The sequence below is a fragment of the Lissotriton helveticus genome, chromosome 7 (genome assembly GCF_964261635.1).
Source record: "Lissotriton helveticus chromosome 7, aLisHel1.1, whole genome shotgun sequence".
Classification (NCBI taxonomy): domain Eukaryota; kingdom Metazoa; phylum Chordata; class Amphibia; order Caudata; family Salamandridae; genus Lissotriton; species Lissotriton helveticus.
Window position 1 is genome coordinate 1289813461 of NC_136068.1, and position 13912 is coordinate 1289827372.

General features: G+C 43.7%; 1 protein-coding gene across 2 annotated transcripts in view; it reads left to right on the plus strand.

Moving 5' to 3' along the window:
* The window catches only part of MYO15B (myosin XVB), an 810836-nt gene that overhangs the window by 479865 nt on the left and 317059 nt on the right, over positions 1–13912 (plus strand). For both annotated transcript variants that reach the window (XM_078654532.1, XM_078654533.1), the window contains 2 exons: positions 4054–4113; positions 4946–5021. In XM_078654532.1, coding sequence (XP_078510658.1) covers positions 4054–4113; positions 4946–5021 — 136 coding nt within the window. The remainder of the gene's footprint in view (positions 1–4053; positions 4114–4945; positions 5022–13912) is intronic.

Genomic DNA, 13912 nt, shown 5'->3' on the forward strand with positions numbered 1-13912 from the left:
CTAAGTTGGCAGGGTATGCTCAGACGTGAGTCCCTTGCTCACTTGGCCACTGGATTCAAGATAGCCTGGCTGATGAGGATTATGAATCCGAAACCGGTCCCAGGATGCTTGTTTCCGGTCCAGGGAAGACATGGCTTGGCAGTTCGGGCTGGACTGTTCCCATGAGGCACAGGGTCAGACTGATTTGCATATGGCCATGTCTGAACTGGGGTGGCTGAGTGAGCTAAAGAATGGTGATGGATTAAACCCAGATCAGTAGACTGGGGGTGAGTGTTTGATTTGCTCAAACGCTCCGTCCATGATCCCCTTTTGTATCACTTTGTTCGCCCTAACATGGCAGGGTATGCTCAGACGTGAGTCCCTTGCTCACTTGGCCACTGGATTCAAGATAGCCTGGCTGATGAGGATTATGAATCCGAAACCGGTCCCAGGATGCTTGTTTCCGGTCCAGGGAAGACATGGCTTGGCAGTTCGGGCTGGACTGTTCCCATGAGGCACAGGGTCAGACTGATTTGCATATGGCCATGTCTGAACTGGGGTGGCTGAGTGAGCTCAAGAATGGTGATGGATTAAACCCAGATCAGTAGACTGGGGGTGAGTGTTTGATTTGCTCAAACGCTCCGTCCATCATCCCCTTTTGTATCGCTTTGTTCGCCCTAAGTTGGCATGGTATGCTCAGACATGAGTCCCTTGCTCACTTGGCCACTGGATTCAAGATAGCCTGGCTGATGAGGATTATGAATCTGAAACCGGTCCCAGGATGCTTGTTTCCGGTCCAGGGAAGACATGGCTTGGCAGTTCGGGCTGGACTGTTCCCATGAGGCACAGGGTCAGACTGATTTGCATATGGCCATGTCTGAACTGGGGTGGCTGAGTGAGCTAAAGAATGGTGATGGATCAAACCCAGATCAGTAGACTGGGGGTGAGTGTTTGATTTGCTCAAACGCTCCGTCCATCATCCCCTTTTGTATCGCTCTGTTCGCCCTAAGTTGGCAGGGTATGCTCAGACGTGAGTCCGTTGCTCACTTGGCCACTGGATTCAAGATAGCCTGGCTGATGAGGATTATGAATCCGAAACCGGTCCCAGGATGCTTGTTTCCGGTCCAGGGAAGACATGGCTTGGCAGTTCGGGCTGGACTGCTCCCATGAGGCACAGGGTCAGACTGATTTGCATATGGCCATGTCTGAACTGGGGTGGCTGAGTGAGCTAAAGAATGGTGATGGATTAAACCCAGATCAGTAGACTGGGGGTGAGTGTTTGATTTGCTCAAACGCTCCGTCCATCATCCCCTTTTGTATCGCTTTGGTATTTAATAGGGGCATCGAAATGTCGTCGACACCGAGACACCTTATGCACTAAGATTAAACTGTATTAGAGTGTGCAATGGTGTTTAAAAGTTGATATATGTCTGTGTAAAGTGAGTACAAGTATACAGACCCATTTTGGCTTGCCTTTTGGCCAATCCCTTTCGTTGTTCTGTCTTGTGTTTTGTGGGTCACGGCTGTGCCCACTTGTTATTGATTGTTTCTTAAACTCTACTTATTGAAATATGTTATGAAAAAAGAATTCTTGTCCGGCTGGACAAAAGTCATACTTTCTATCTAGTGTATGATTATCTCCCCTTGTTTATTATTTTTTTAGAATAGGGACCACTGTTCTCTATAATATGATGCTACCCAAGGTCCCTACCGAATTACCTTTGGGTTCCCTTGTCCTTGTATAAAAGTACTTTTTACAATGATGGTCCTCCCTCGTACATAATACTACCCTTCATCTCCCAGGGAGTTGGTTTCGGGAAATAGACAGTGCCCTTACCCAGTTTTTGTGGGGAGGCAGGAGGCCACGACTGTCCCTGACACATTGCCACATACCTCCCTATGATGGGGGCATGGGAGTAACCAATCTCCACCTCTACTACCTGGCCACGATGCTCATCCTGATCCATGACTGGTTTGCGGGCGACTGGTCCGACCCGGCGTACCGGGTGGAACAACGGTCACTGGACTTCCCACAGCTCCAATCCTACCTGTATGGGACCCCCGTGCCACAGGCCCTTCCCCCCGTCATCCGAACGGTACTTATGGCCTGGCGCACAGCCCTACGCCACACAAAATGTGTCCAGAAACTCACAAGGCAGACGCCTCTATGGAGTGGTGTTTGGCTGGAGGAGATCTCGTCCCTCCGACACTTCCGTCGATAGGACCACATCAGGATCTCGCTTTTAGGAGACGTTTGGGTAGGGTACCACATCAGATCGTTTGCAAATTTACAGCAACGCTACTCCCTCCACTCCTCCCAATTTTATAAATATTTACAGCTAAGGCATGCCCTCCGAGTACATATTCCGTCTCCCACATCCTTCCTGGAATTCAGTCCCCTGGAGGCCCAAGTGATGATGGGAAACCTGGGCAAAGGGGGTGTTGCCCATTTACCGCTCCTTAGTGAACAATGGCCCGCATCCCTGGACTTGCTACGTACCCGCTGGGAAGGGTGGCTGGGTCCCCTGGAGGATGCAGACTGGAGGGACGCTCTCATGGCTCCCAAGACCTTAATGACCTCCTCCAAGTTGCATCTAGTCCAACTCTATTACCTCCATACGGCATACCTCACCCCAGCACCCCAGGACTTCTACCACATGATTTATCAATGCCCCGTCCTTGCACCATTTTGGGTGGGGGTGGAACTAGAACTTACACAAACCTTGGGGTGGGAGGTTCCCCATGACCTGCTACTCCTGATCCTGGGTGTGATTGACGGCCTCGATGGTTCCTGGGCCGATAAGTGCTTCCTAAGAACGGCGGTGGCAAAGCGCAATATAGCGGCACTCTGGTCCCAGGCCAAGCCACCTAACACGCGGAAATGGAGACGGGGAGTGGACTGGTGTGGAACTCAGGAGGAGACCCTCTTTGAGGCCCGAGGATGCCCCAAGCTTTTTGGCAAGTTATGGGGCAACTGGTTCAACATAATGCCCTAAGGGGCGCGAGTGCGTCTGGTACAAGAATGTTTATAAGCAAGTGCTTTACTCACTCCAAAAGTGCCTTACAAGTCTTTGTCGTCTTTCCTTCAAATGTACTTTCTCTAAATAATGTGCTTGATTTTGCTGCCACTGTATCTCGTGATTTGTTCTCTAAAAAAAACAATAAACTTGATTATCAAAAAAAACATGAGCAGTTTTGCTTTGGGGATTCTTCATATGGCCATTTTCTTTTTTTCTTGTTGTTCATAGCTTTCGGTAGGCAAACATGTACAGCCATATATAATTTACAGTGGGAGCTTTATCTGCCCTGCTTCTAAAAATAAAATTTCCCAAAGCACATACCACTGACAGACATTTAGCCAAATATCTTTATGGAGATCTTGAACAAATCCAGAACAATAATGACACATGTTTTGTGTGCCCCGACATTGAAAAGTTTTGTTTTTGTTGTTATGGGAGGGATTCATTTCAGTGCTTAGCAGAGAAAAGGTTATAGCTCTGTATTTGTCTAAATCTGTCTTTGCTTACTTTGCTTGAAACACATTTATTGTATTTACCACTTGAACAAAGATTCCTAGGAAGGACTTCAGAGAAAAAAGCTATGTTTGAGAAGACAAGTCCTACCTTGTCTACTCCAAGGTAGGTCAGAAACCTGCAGATGTAAACTTGTCCTAGTTGGTGCCGCTCCCACCTCTAGGGTTGCACAGTCAGTCTTCTGGTTTAGGGGTTAACAAAGTACATCTGAACCTCATTAGTGCATCACATTACAATTGTGTAGGGGCAGGCTGCCCCAGCTATAGGCAAGAGACATCAAACTTAATTGTAAATGGACCCCCTCCTTATTCTCAGCCAGTGGTGCGGGTAATGTGAGCAAGAATTAACAAGGAGACCTGTAAGTCGTGCATGCCAGGAGCAAGTTGATCATGAGTCTGAATGTGCCTGACACCTGCTGTCTAACGTCACCTTCTTTCTTTCTGTGCTACTGCCTGCTGTTGCTCAGTTATCCTTTTGTCATTGATATCACATCAGCCACTGATGGCCCAATTCTCACAATCATCGTTTCCTTTCAATGCAGGTTTTTTACCCACGAGAGAAATTCACCCAACCATACTGTCTGAATCTACTGTGCGAACAAGTAAGTTGGTCTCATCTACAGCTCCCATTTGTTTCACTCATCTCCAAGATGATTCTAGACTTCTTATAGTCTTTGGGTGGGTTCCTCATCTTACATCATTTCCCTCCTAAAACTCTCCATTGCTCTCTATCATCTGGTATTCTCAGCTGGCATTTCTCTAGCTTCCCAAATCATAGTCCCTTTCTGTAGCCAGGCAGGCCAAGCCTGCTGGGTTCTTGACTACTCATAGGAAGATTGTAACAGTTGGTCCTAGCTTGCAGATCAAAAATGTTGAGAGAGGTTTTTTCATCATGCGCAGAAAACAGCCGAAATGACTGATTACTTTCCCAAAATTAGACGTGTGTGAGCTGCATCAAGGATGCATCCAAAAGTAGATCAATAGCCATTCTGTCTTCCATTTAAGGGTACTTGTGGGATGAGGAGATTTCCCATCCAATAAGGGATAACCTAGAGGGAGTAGGAAATCTCTGTAGCATCTTTGCAGAGGTCTTTTATCCTCTCTCCATTTATCTCTTCTTTTCTTTCTGTTATCATTTTCTGGTAATCTCAGCTGAGAGGTTCACTAAGACCGGGAATGAAATCTGAACTTCACTTTTACTCTGCTAATAAGGTCTGTGACACACTTGTGTGTGGTTAAATACATTTACACAGCATTGAAGGACTTCAGGTTCCAATCCTTTCAATTCAATGCCTTCCTCCACTATCAAACTCACACAATAATTCCACCTAAATTTCACAGTGACAGGGCATGATCGTTGAGTCTGTAAGACACATGGCTATCCTCTCCGGTGCAGTATGCACCCACCCTTACCTTCCTGTTTCTTTACTCTAGATCATGCGGGATACCTATTCAGAGTCGTGCTTCCGAATCTCAAAAGAGGAGAGACGCAAAATGAAAGACTTGTTGGGTAAGAGCTGACTGTAGATTATTAGATGCCATATGGTTTATAGAGAAAGGTAAAGGAGATTATTGTGCAATAGGATGATGGTTGGGAAATGTAGATGAGCTGGGATTTTGACGGGGACTGGGGCTAAAGCAGAATCCGTCACTCCTAACATGTTCTAGACTCTGGCCAAAAGCACTGGGCTTTCAAAGGTCCTGGCCTATTGAGAAATCCTGTTGATTTACAACCAGTCCTTTTAGTCTCTGCTTGTAAATGACTAAATAAGTGTGTTCGCCATCTGACTGCGGGGTTACATTTTGAAAATTTCTCATGGCTCGATTATTCATTGTTGGACTTGGCGCTATTTGCAGGGTCATCCCTGAACTTTTTCCCTTCCTCCTAGCTTTTTTTGTGACATGCCGTTGGTGGTTTTAGGATTCTGGACACTTTAGCACTGATGTTCAGTGTGAAGTGTGTCTGCTCTCTGTAGTAAACATGGTAAGATTGGTCGACACCTGTTTGGCATATTTAATTTACCTGTCAGTCCCTTGTAAAGTAATATCTCTGATACCCATGGCCGGTTAATTAAATGCTACTAGTTGGCTTGCAGTGCTGATTGCGCCATCCACCAAAGTAGCCTTTCAAACCTGTCTCAGGCCTCTGCGCGCAGTGTTACTGCCACTGTGACGTGGCACCTAAAGTGTGTGCCATGTCTGTCACCCCCTTTTTACTGCATGTCAGTCACCCCTAAGGTAGGCCCTAGCTAGCCCTGTGGGCAGGGTGCATTGTAAGTAAAAGGTTGGACATGTACTGTGAGTGGTGTGTGACATGTCCTGGTAGTGACAAACAGCCCTTTTGGTTTCTCACTGCTGTGAGGCTGCCCTCTCATAGGAATGCATTGGGGATTCCCTGATAAGTGTTTCAGTGGTAATTCCTGATATGAGAGGAGCAGCGTGGGTCACGTTTGGTATGGTTGGAATAGTAATATCAAATGCTGTGCAATGGTGTGCGCAGATTTATTATCACTATTTTAGAAATGCCACTTTTAGAAGTTGGCATTTCTGTGGGCTATGTGTCTGCCTGCCTGATGTGTATTGCATTTCTGGCTTTAGAGTGACAGGGGCTGGTGAGGTGTGTGTGGCTCCAGGAAGGGCAGGGGGAGACAGCGCTAGGCTGAGTAGGGGATCTGCATTTGGAGTAGTGGGAGGAGTAGTCCCTGACCCTGAATAGGTCTGTGCCTGCCTGGGTGAATGCTGGCTCCGCCCCCCTATGGTGGTCTGATGACCGAGCCCCCACCTAACAATGGGAAAGAGGAGCCCTGTAAACAGAGTGCTCCAAAAAAACAAACCAGAACCAGTTCAGGCTGGTTCCCCAAGCCCGGTGTCACGAACAGACAAAGGAAAATGCTGTATAAGTACTGGGGCTGTGACCCCATGAAGGTGTGTTTTTGTCGGTGCTGTTTGGTGCCTACTTTTGGCCGTCAGGCTGCCAGCCTGCCAGGAGGAACTGCCGCTGGAGTAGGGTGCATGGAAGAGCTGTATGGTGGCTTGGAGACTCAGCTTACGTGTTCTCTCTGTCATGGTCTATAAGCAGCAGGGCATTGAGGTGGGCAACAGTGTTTCTTAACCCTTTCCATGCTTCTGTCAGCCAACGGCCATCGTGAGCACTACCTCCGTAGTGCTGCGCATGTCCGTTGGCTGAGGCAGCCCCGCCCACTCCGCTAAACTGCTGCACCACAGCGGGATTGCCGCCACGGTTAAACTTTGTTAGAGACTGTTGTGACTTTCCAGGTGGAGTTAAATAACAAATTATTTAGGCGACTGATGAACCTATTGCTTCTCAAAGTGCACAGACTGCAAATAATGCTAGTAACAATGAAAAAGCACCAAATTAATTTGAGTTTCAGTCATGTTCAGAAGAATATGAAGGAATTATTCAGACCAGTCGTGAACCTTCATTGTCATACTTCATCAAATCTGAGCATGGCTACTGAAACATAAGCTCCATACCTTCACCCATTCAATTCAATTCAAAAATCTTTATTTCGTTGCGTTGCAACATAAAAGATATACAATAATACAATCATAAAAAACATTACACACAGAACCAGTAATCAATACTACGCGTCATCGCTTTGGAACAATCTATTATAATATAGAATTATCACGAAGTTAATAAATAGTTAAAAAACATTATTACAAAGTTAAAAAGACATTAAATAAGTTTATAACAGCCAGGGCATAAAATTTAAAATTAGCAACAAAAAAAAAATACGAAAAAACGTAATCCGTGGTTTGATCAATACATATGGTATACTGTTTAAAATGGGAGGGACATTTTCAGTCTAATAAAATATACAGCCAGAAGAAATCTACTAATTCCAAACACAATTACTTGGCTGGTATCCGTTTTTAAAATTCTACCAGCTTCCTTGTGGGATCTAAAGCCAATAATGCGACATAAAGGCACTATCCATTTTTTCCTGGCTTTACCGTAGCTGGGACAAAAAAACAATATGTGAAAAACGTCTTCCCTCATATTGTTAGAACATAAAGTGCAGTAGTCACTGTTTGTCTTCCCCCAGCTTTTCTCAATTACCTTAGTTCTCAGTGTTCCGTATCTGTATTTTAGGTACAAGGTTTTGGCCAATGGCGGCTGAATCTCATCAAGAAATGATTCAAAACAAGCCACATTTTTAACCATAAAAATTTTTGGGGTCAAAGGGCCATGCATTCTAACATACGCAGAGTCATGGCTCACATAAGACCAAAAGGACAATTTAACAATTTTCTTGGAGGCCATAATTAAGGACTCCGGCTCACTCCAGAAGTGGGTTAGACCTAGTTTGGATAACCAGACTCTTACATGTTTGAACTAAAAAATTTGGTTACCACTGTCTAGGTCCAATACTTATTTCAACCCATTTTTGTAGTCAGTCAGTTCAGGGGTTGTCCATAATCTAACCCATAATAATAATGGTCTCAACATAGCATGATGGTCAGTGTGCTTAATGTTTAAATCTAAAAATAATGGTACCAATGGGGTATTAGTGGGTACTTTTAGTAATCCCCTAATAAACTTGTTCTCCAGTGTTTCAAAGGTTTTCCTACATACTGGTCCCCATAGTTCAGCTCCATACAGAACAGCTGATTGAACCTTGTATCTAAAAATCTCTAGTGCTGGAGTAACTGCCTTGTTCACACATTTATTATATCTTTTTAATATTGAAAGACAGTTTTGTTTGAACACTATTTTTGATTTTTCTAGCTGTGGTCTCCATCCCATTGACGAGTCTAATAATACGTAAAGCTCTGTACATAGTCAAGCTTATGACCGTTTAACATTAATTTTTTTTAAAGCTTTTATGCGGGTTTAGTGCCATATATTTGGTTTTTTTTATGTTAATTTCCAACCCTTTTAAGGTACAATATTGCTGGAACCTATCTAATAAAATTTGAAGGCCCCGAGGGGTTTGTGATATGAGAATCGTATCATCCGCAAAAAGGAGGGACGGTACCCGTTCCCCTCCCAGTCGAGGCGAATCATTATCACAGTTCTCCATGTAAGCCGCAATGTCGTTGACAAAGAGGGAGAAAAGTGTGGGAGCCAGTACGCATCCCTGGCGTACTCCTCTTTTTATTGGGATTGGGTCTGTAAGTTCCCCATTTGGGCCCCACCTAACCTTAGCATAGTTCTCCTGATGCAGGTCCATCACCAGTTTTAGGAGTCCCCCCAGGTAGTCCCTGCCTTTCCAAGGATTTCCAAAGTAAATCACGAGGTATCAGGTCAAATGCTGCTCGTAGATCCACAAAGGTCACATACAGGTGGCCTTTGCGGATGATGACATATTTCCAATACAAGCAGCATAGCCTTAGTACCTGGTCTATGGTCCCAGTTTTTTCCCTAAACCCCGCCTGGTATTTTGATAAAACTAGTTCTTCATCTAACCCGGTGTTTATACGATTTAATATGTGCCTGGCATATATCTTTTGAGTTATATCTAAAAGACTACGGGCCAGATGTAGGTAGGAATCATTTACCAATTTTTAATTACCGAATTTTACCGATTCGGTAATTAAAGAATCGGTAAATAAGAAGGGGGGGTGTGTAGGAACATCCAGATGTTCCATTTACCGAATCGGTAAATATCTGTATTTACCGATTCGGTAAATACCGACCGGTAATGCTCCATTCATTCCTATGGGCTTTGAAGCCTATAGGAATGAATGGGGCATTACCGGTCGGTATTTACCGAATCGGTAAATACCGATTTTGACAAGGGTGCAGGGGGTGTCACTTTGACACCCTCTAGCACCCCCAAAAATGGTTTGGGGGCCATGTGGCAGGCATACCTGCCCTAAGGGCAGGTCTGCCTGTCATATGGCACAGGTGTGCATGCACAGATGTGCATGCACACCGGAATCGGTATTTTACCATCAAATATATTTGATGGTAAAATACAGATTCGGTAAGAGTTGTGGGACTCAGAAGAGTCCCACCTACATATCAAATTTAACGAATAGGTAATAATACCGATTCGGTATTTTACAGATTCGGTAAATTTACCGATCGGTAAATTTACCGAATCTGTAAAATAAGTGGCCCTACATATCAAAGCTCAAATACCGGTCGGTAACGGCCGAAAATACCGATTTTCGGCCGTTACCGACCGACCTACATCGGGCCCTAATAGACTAATAGGGCGATAGTTAGCTGGATCGCCTCTATCACCCTTTTTAAAAATAGTGATAATTTCTGCTCCTTCCCAGGTGTCTGAAGTTTGGTCACCAGCCGCAATAGCATTGAATAAATGGTTTAAATATGGTGCCCAGACATCAGTGTTATGCAAATAAAGATCACCTGGGACTTTATCAAGTCTGGGTGCCTTCCCTTGTTTGACTGAAGAAAGTGCTTGCTCAGTTTCGTGTAAGTCAAAGACTATCGGTGGCTTTGGATTTACTGACTGGATTAAAGTCGGTTCACCCGGCAAAATGACCTCAGTGGTTTTAGCTGCATACAACATTGTAAAATGTTTTACCCATGTGGCCTCATCTAAACAAAACTCTCTAGAGCCCTTCTCACGTTTGTTCCCCTTAGCTACTAGTTCCCAGAAATGCCTCTGGTCCTTAGTTTTAGCTGCTTGTAGCATGCTGGACCATAATTCCTTGTCCCAAGAAGATTTTGCTTGTACCAATATTTTGTTGTATAATTTCCTTTTGTCTTTAATTTCCTCAGGACTTTTTCTTTTGATTGCCTCAATCAAAGCTGTTTTAGCAGCACGGCATTCCTTGTTATACCAGGGTTTCCCGACTGGTTTTGCATTTGCTGTACCAGTCCCTTTTTTTGATCTTTTTGTTAAAAGGTCTAACAATTGACTAAAGAGGAGCTTGTGTAACTTGATAAATTCCCCAGAATCACATCTTAGTGGACAGTACGATTCAAATGTATTTACAAAAGTGTGATAAATATTGGATAAGAGGTCCTCTCTTTCCAATATATATGCCCATTTGACAGCCCTTCGATTATTACTAACTATGATGTTATCTAGTGTTGGTAACTGTACTTGTAAGTCACCTCCCTCTATGTTTCCCAACCCCTTTAATAAGCTTGTAAGGAAGCTAGTTTCAAGGGGATAATGGTCGCTGTCAAACCTCTCCTTAACTTTTAGATCAGTTGTGTATCGCCACAAATCAAAGGAAATGATAACATAATCTAGATTACTTTTGTAATCTCGCCTCCTGAAAGTGGGTGCTTTTGGGCTATCTGATGGCATACGCCCATTGCAAGCCCTCAGACCATGGCTTGTTAACAGCCTAGTGATCTGAAGGGCTAATGTAGACCCGGCTACAGTTCCGTTATCAGTCAGGAGGGGTATCTTATTGGCCATATCCTCATCTTCAAACAAATTGACCATACCCGTAATCGGTTCATAATTACAGTTCATGTCCCCACATAGGATTACACTTGCATCTGGCTCTAGGGTGTCCATGAAAATCTCCAATTTTTCAATACATGGCGACACCTTATGAGAGGGATGAGGACTATTATACACATTTATAAGGTTAATCACCCTTTTGTCCTCAGTAGTTATTTCCAGACCAAGTATATCTAAAGAATCGGTATTTAGAATTTTTATACCGATATTGATAGATACACTGATCCATATTAGTAGGCCTCCTGAGGCTCGTCCTCTTGTTGAATGTACAGCCTCTATTTGATATGTTTTATATCCCACTCTATGGACCTGGTCCGTAGCCCATGTCTCCTGTAACATACAAATTTCAAAAGTGTTCACATAATTATTCCAATCAGGATCACATATTTTTGCACGCACTCCCGCTACATTCCATGAAACTAATGAAACTAATGTAGCGTGTGACCCACAATTGCCCCCTGGTAATGGTGGAGACGGGCTGCTATTAACCCCAGCCCCAATTGCAGTAACAATATTTTCTGCCCTCAAAGATCTACTACCTTCTTCCTCCTTAGCTCCATCAATATTACAATTATTTCCACCTCCGCTGTCTTCCACCCTGTTCATTAAACTTCAGTCACATTCATCTAGACCACTGAATACATCAAACCTATTCGATATTTCCAGTGGCGTGAATGGTAATAGGTGAGCCATTCCTCTGTATTCACCCATTCATTATTAGAGTCATAAATATAGCAGTCAAAGAAGATGTCGTGCTTAGCTCTCTGGATAGCACCATAAGTAGTCCTCCTTTAAAATATTGTTACACAAAGGGGGGTTAAACCCATATAGTCACGGGGACCTGGGTGCTATGTGATACATGTATAGGAGAGGGTCCCCGTAAAGGTAGTGTATGCCAACGGGCCACACTAAAAAGTGATTAATTACAATTTAGAAAAAATATACAACGAAGTTTCCATTGGTAATAAGGTTTTATTACCAAAGGATAGAAGACAACAAATTATCTGTTTCAATACAAAATTTCATATATTGACAAAGCCCCAACGGGGAGGGGAGAAAGGGAGAGAGAGGAAAAGAAACTGAAGGAGAAAGTAAAGAAACAAATAGACACAGTATAAATAGTGACCAGGTTATTACAAGGTTAGTGACACTGTACGGAAAATTGACAATACAGAGGCCAAAATACGGCCAAAATCAGACAATTAATAAATAGTCCAAAACATCCAGCACATTTGATAATTCAAATTAATAAGGGTTGTGCCTGGTGTATCAGCAAAAAACAAACAGTCGACGTTTCGACCCCTAATAACAGGCTGGGTAAAGTCCTTTCACGGGGTCTTCATCAGGACGTCATACGGGGAAGGGGAAGGGGCCACACTGTGGGGGAAAAACATTTTGACATTAATACATGGTAAAGACGGCAGTTTATCCAATAGTCTAAACCAAGTAATTAATTTAAAGCTATTACAGCAAAATTGAATTACCATGGGGTACGGCCTGGGGGGGCTCTGTACACAGAGTTGGCGCCACGCAATTAAGTCGCGGTCAGTCACTAATGGTCGAAAAATCAACAGGAGAGGAGAAAGTCAACAGTTAAATCTATACATGCGCTATGTCAAATTACATCTTATGGTAGGTAAAAGAAAGCACTAAGGGCCCTCTATTTAGCATTTAGGGCGGCCACAAGAGCAGAACAACAGATCTTGTTGCCACTCTCATAATCATAAGATAATAATTAATTAAATACTTAAATACCTCGAAACTCTGGCGAAATTATTACACCAGGAAACAACGAGTGGGGCACTCTTAGTGGAATGTGACCATTCGGACACGCTGAAATTAAGTAGGTGAAAAACTCGTGTTACTTAATACAGAAAATGATGACCCAAGAAATTCACGAATTAATTAAAGGCCAATATTGGCGAACTTACAAGAGATTGTTTTGTGGACAAGGTAATCAGAGGTCTCTGTCACCGTGGTAATGTGAGGAGCCGTCTGTTTGGAGAGACTGCTAACACGAAGGCGGGTAGGCGTGTGTTTATCAAATCCAACCTGCCATCGGAGAAATAATTAAAGAGAAGAGCTAGAGTATATACTTGAAAATTGCGTCAGACACAACCGTACACTATCGTACTGGGGCTCTTACTCACAAGAAATTGTGGTACGTGAGCTTTCCGTCTGGGTGTAAAGCCGATGTATTACTGCAAGGCTCCACAGAAGATAGAGATTAATTCACGGGGCTCGTAGTCCCTTGGTTCCTAAAAAAATGGGATAACGATTAATTTCGGAGCTCTAAGGAGCCGATAGGAGACGCCCGCCAAATATTCACTTACATTAGATTGACTGGAAAGCGTCTGCAAGGATCAGACCTGAGGGATGTCTGCAAGAATCCGGACAGCAACTCCGCAAAGCAGCAATGCGGAGTTTGTGGGCGGGGCCAGCTAATGTTGGTTCCATGAAAATGGAAGAAATACTCAAGGCTACCGCGGTGAAGGGTGATAGTTTAAGGCAGCGATATTAAATTCGTAGGGAGTGTCTGAACCCGCATAAAAAATATATATTATCACAGGATAAATCGGTGCGGCTCTCATCTATGAGGATGTCGACCACAACTGCAATTTACAACACCTAGATTGTCGTTTATTACAAATGGTGCTTCTCTCACACAGGAGGAAGTAGACCCATTCCTTAATTAAATACATAACTACAAAATTGAGTGGCATCACATATTTTAAGGAAAGTATTATGAAAAATGGGTGCATCTCTCACACAGGAGGATGAAAACCCGTTCAACCAATATGTCAAGAGACATGATTACAAGCTAGAGAGGGAAAACAACACATAATTTAAGACAGATCCTGAACCATGGGTGCATCTCACACGCAGGAGGATGAAAACCCATTTGACCAAAATTCAAAAAAGTGTGTGCCCAAGCATTCAAAAGGGTAAACTTCAGAGTTTCAGTATTGGGGTCAAGGTG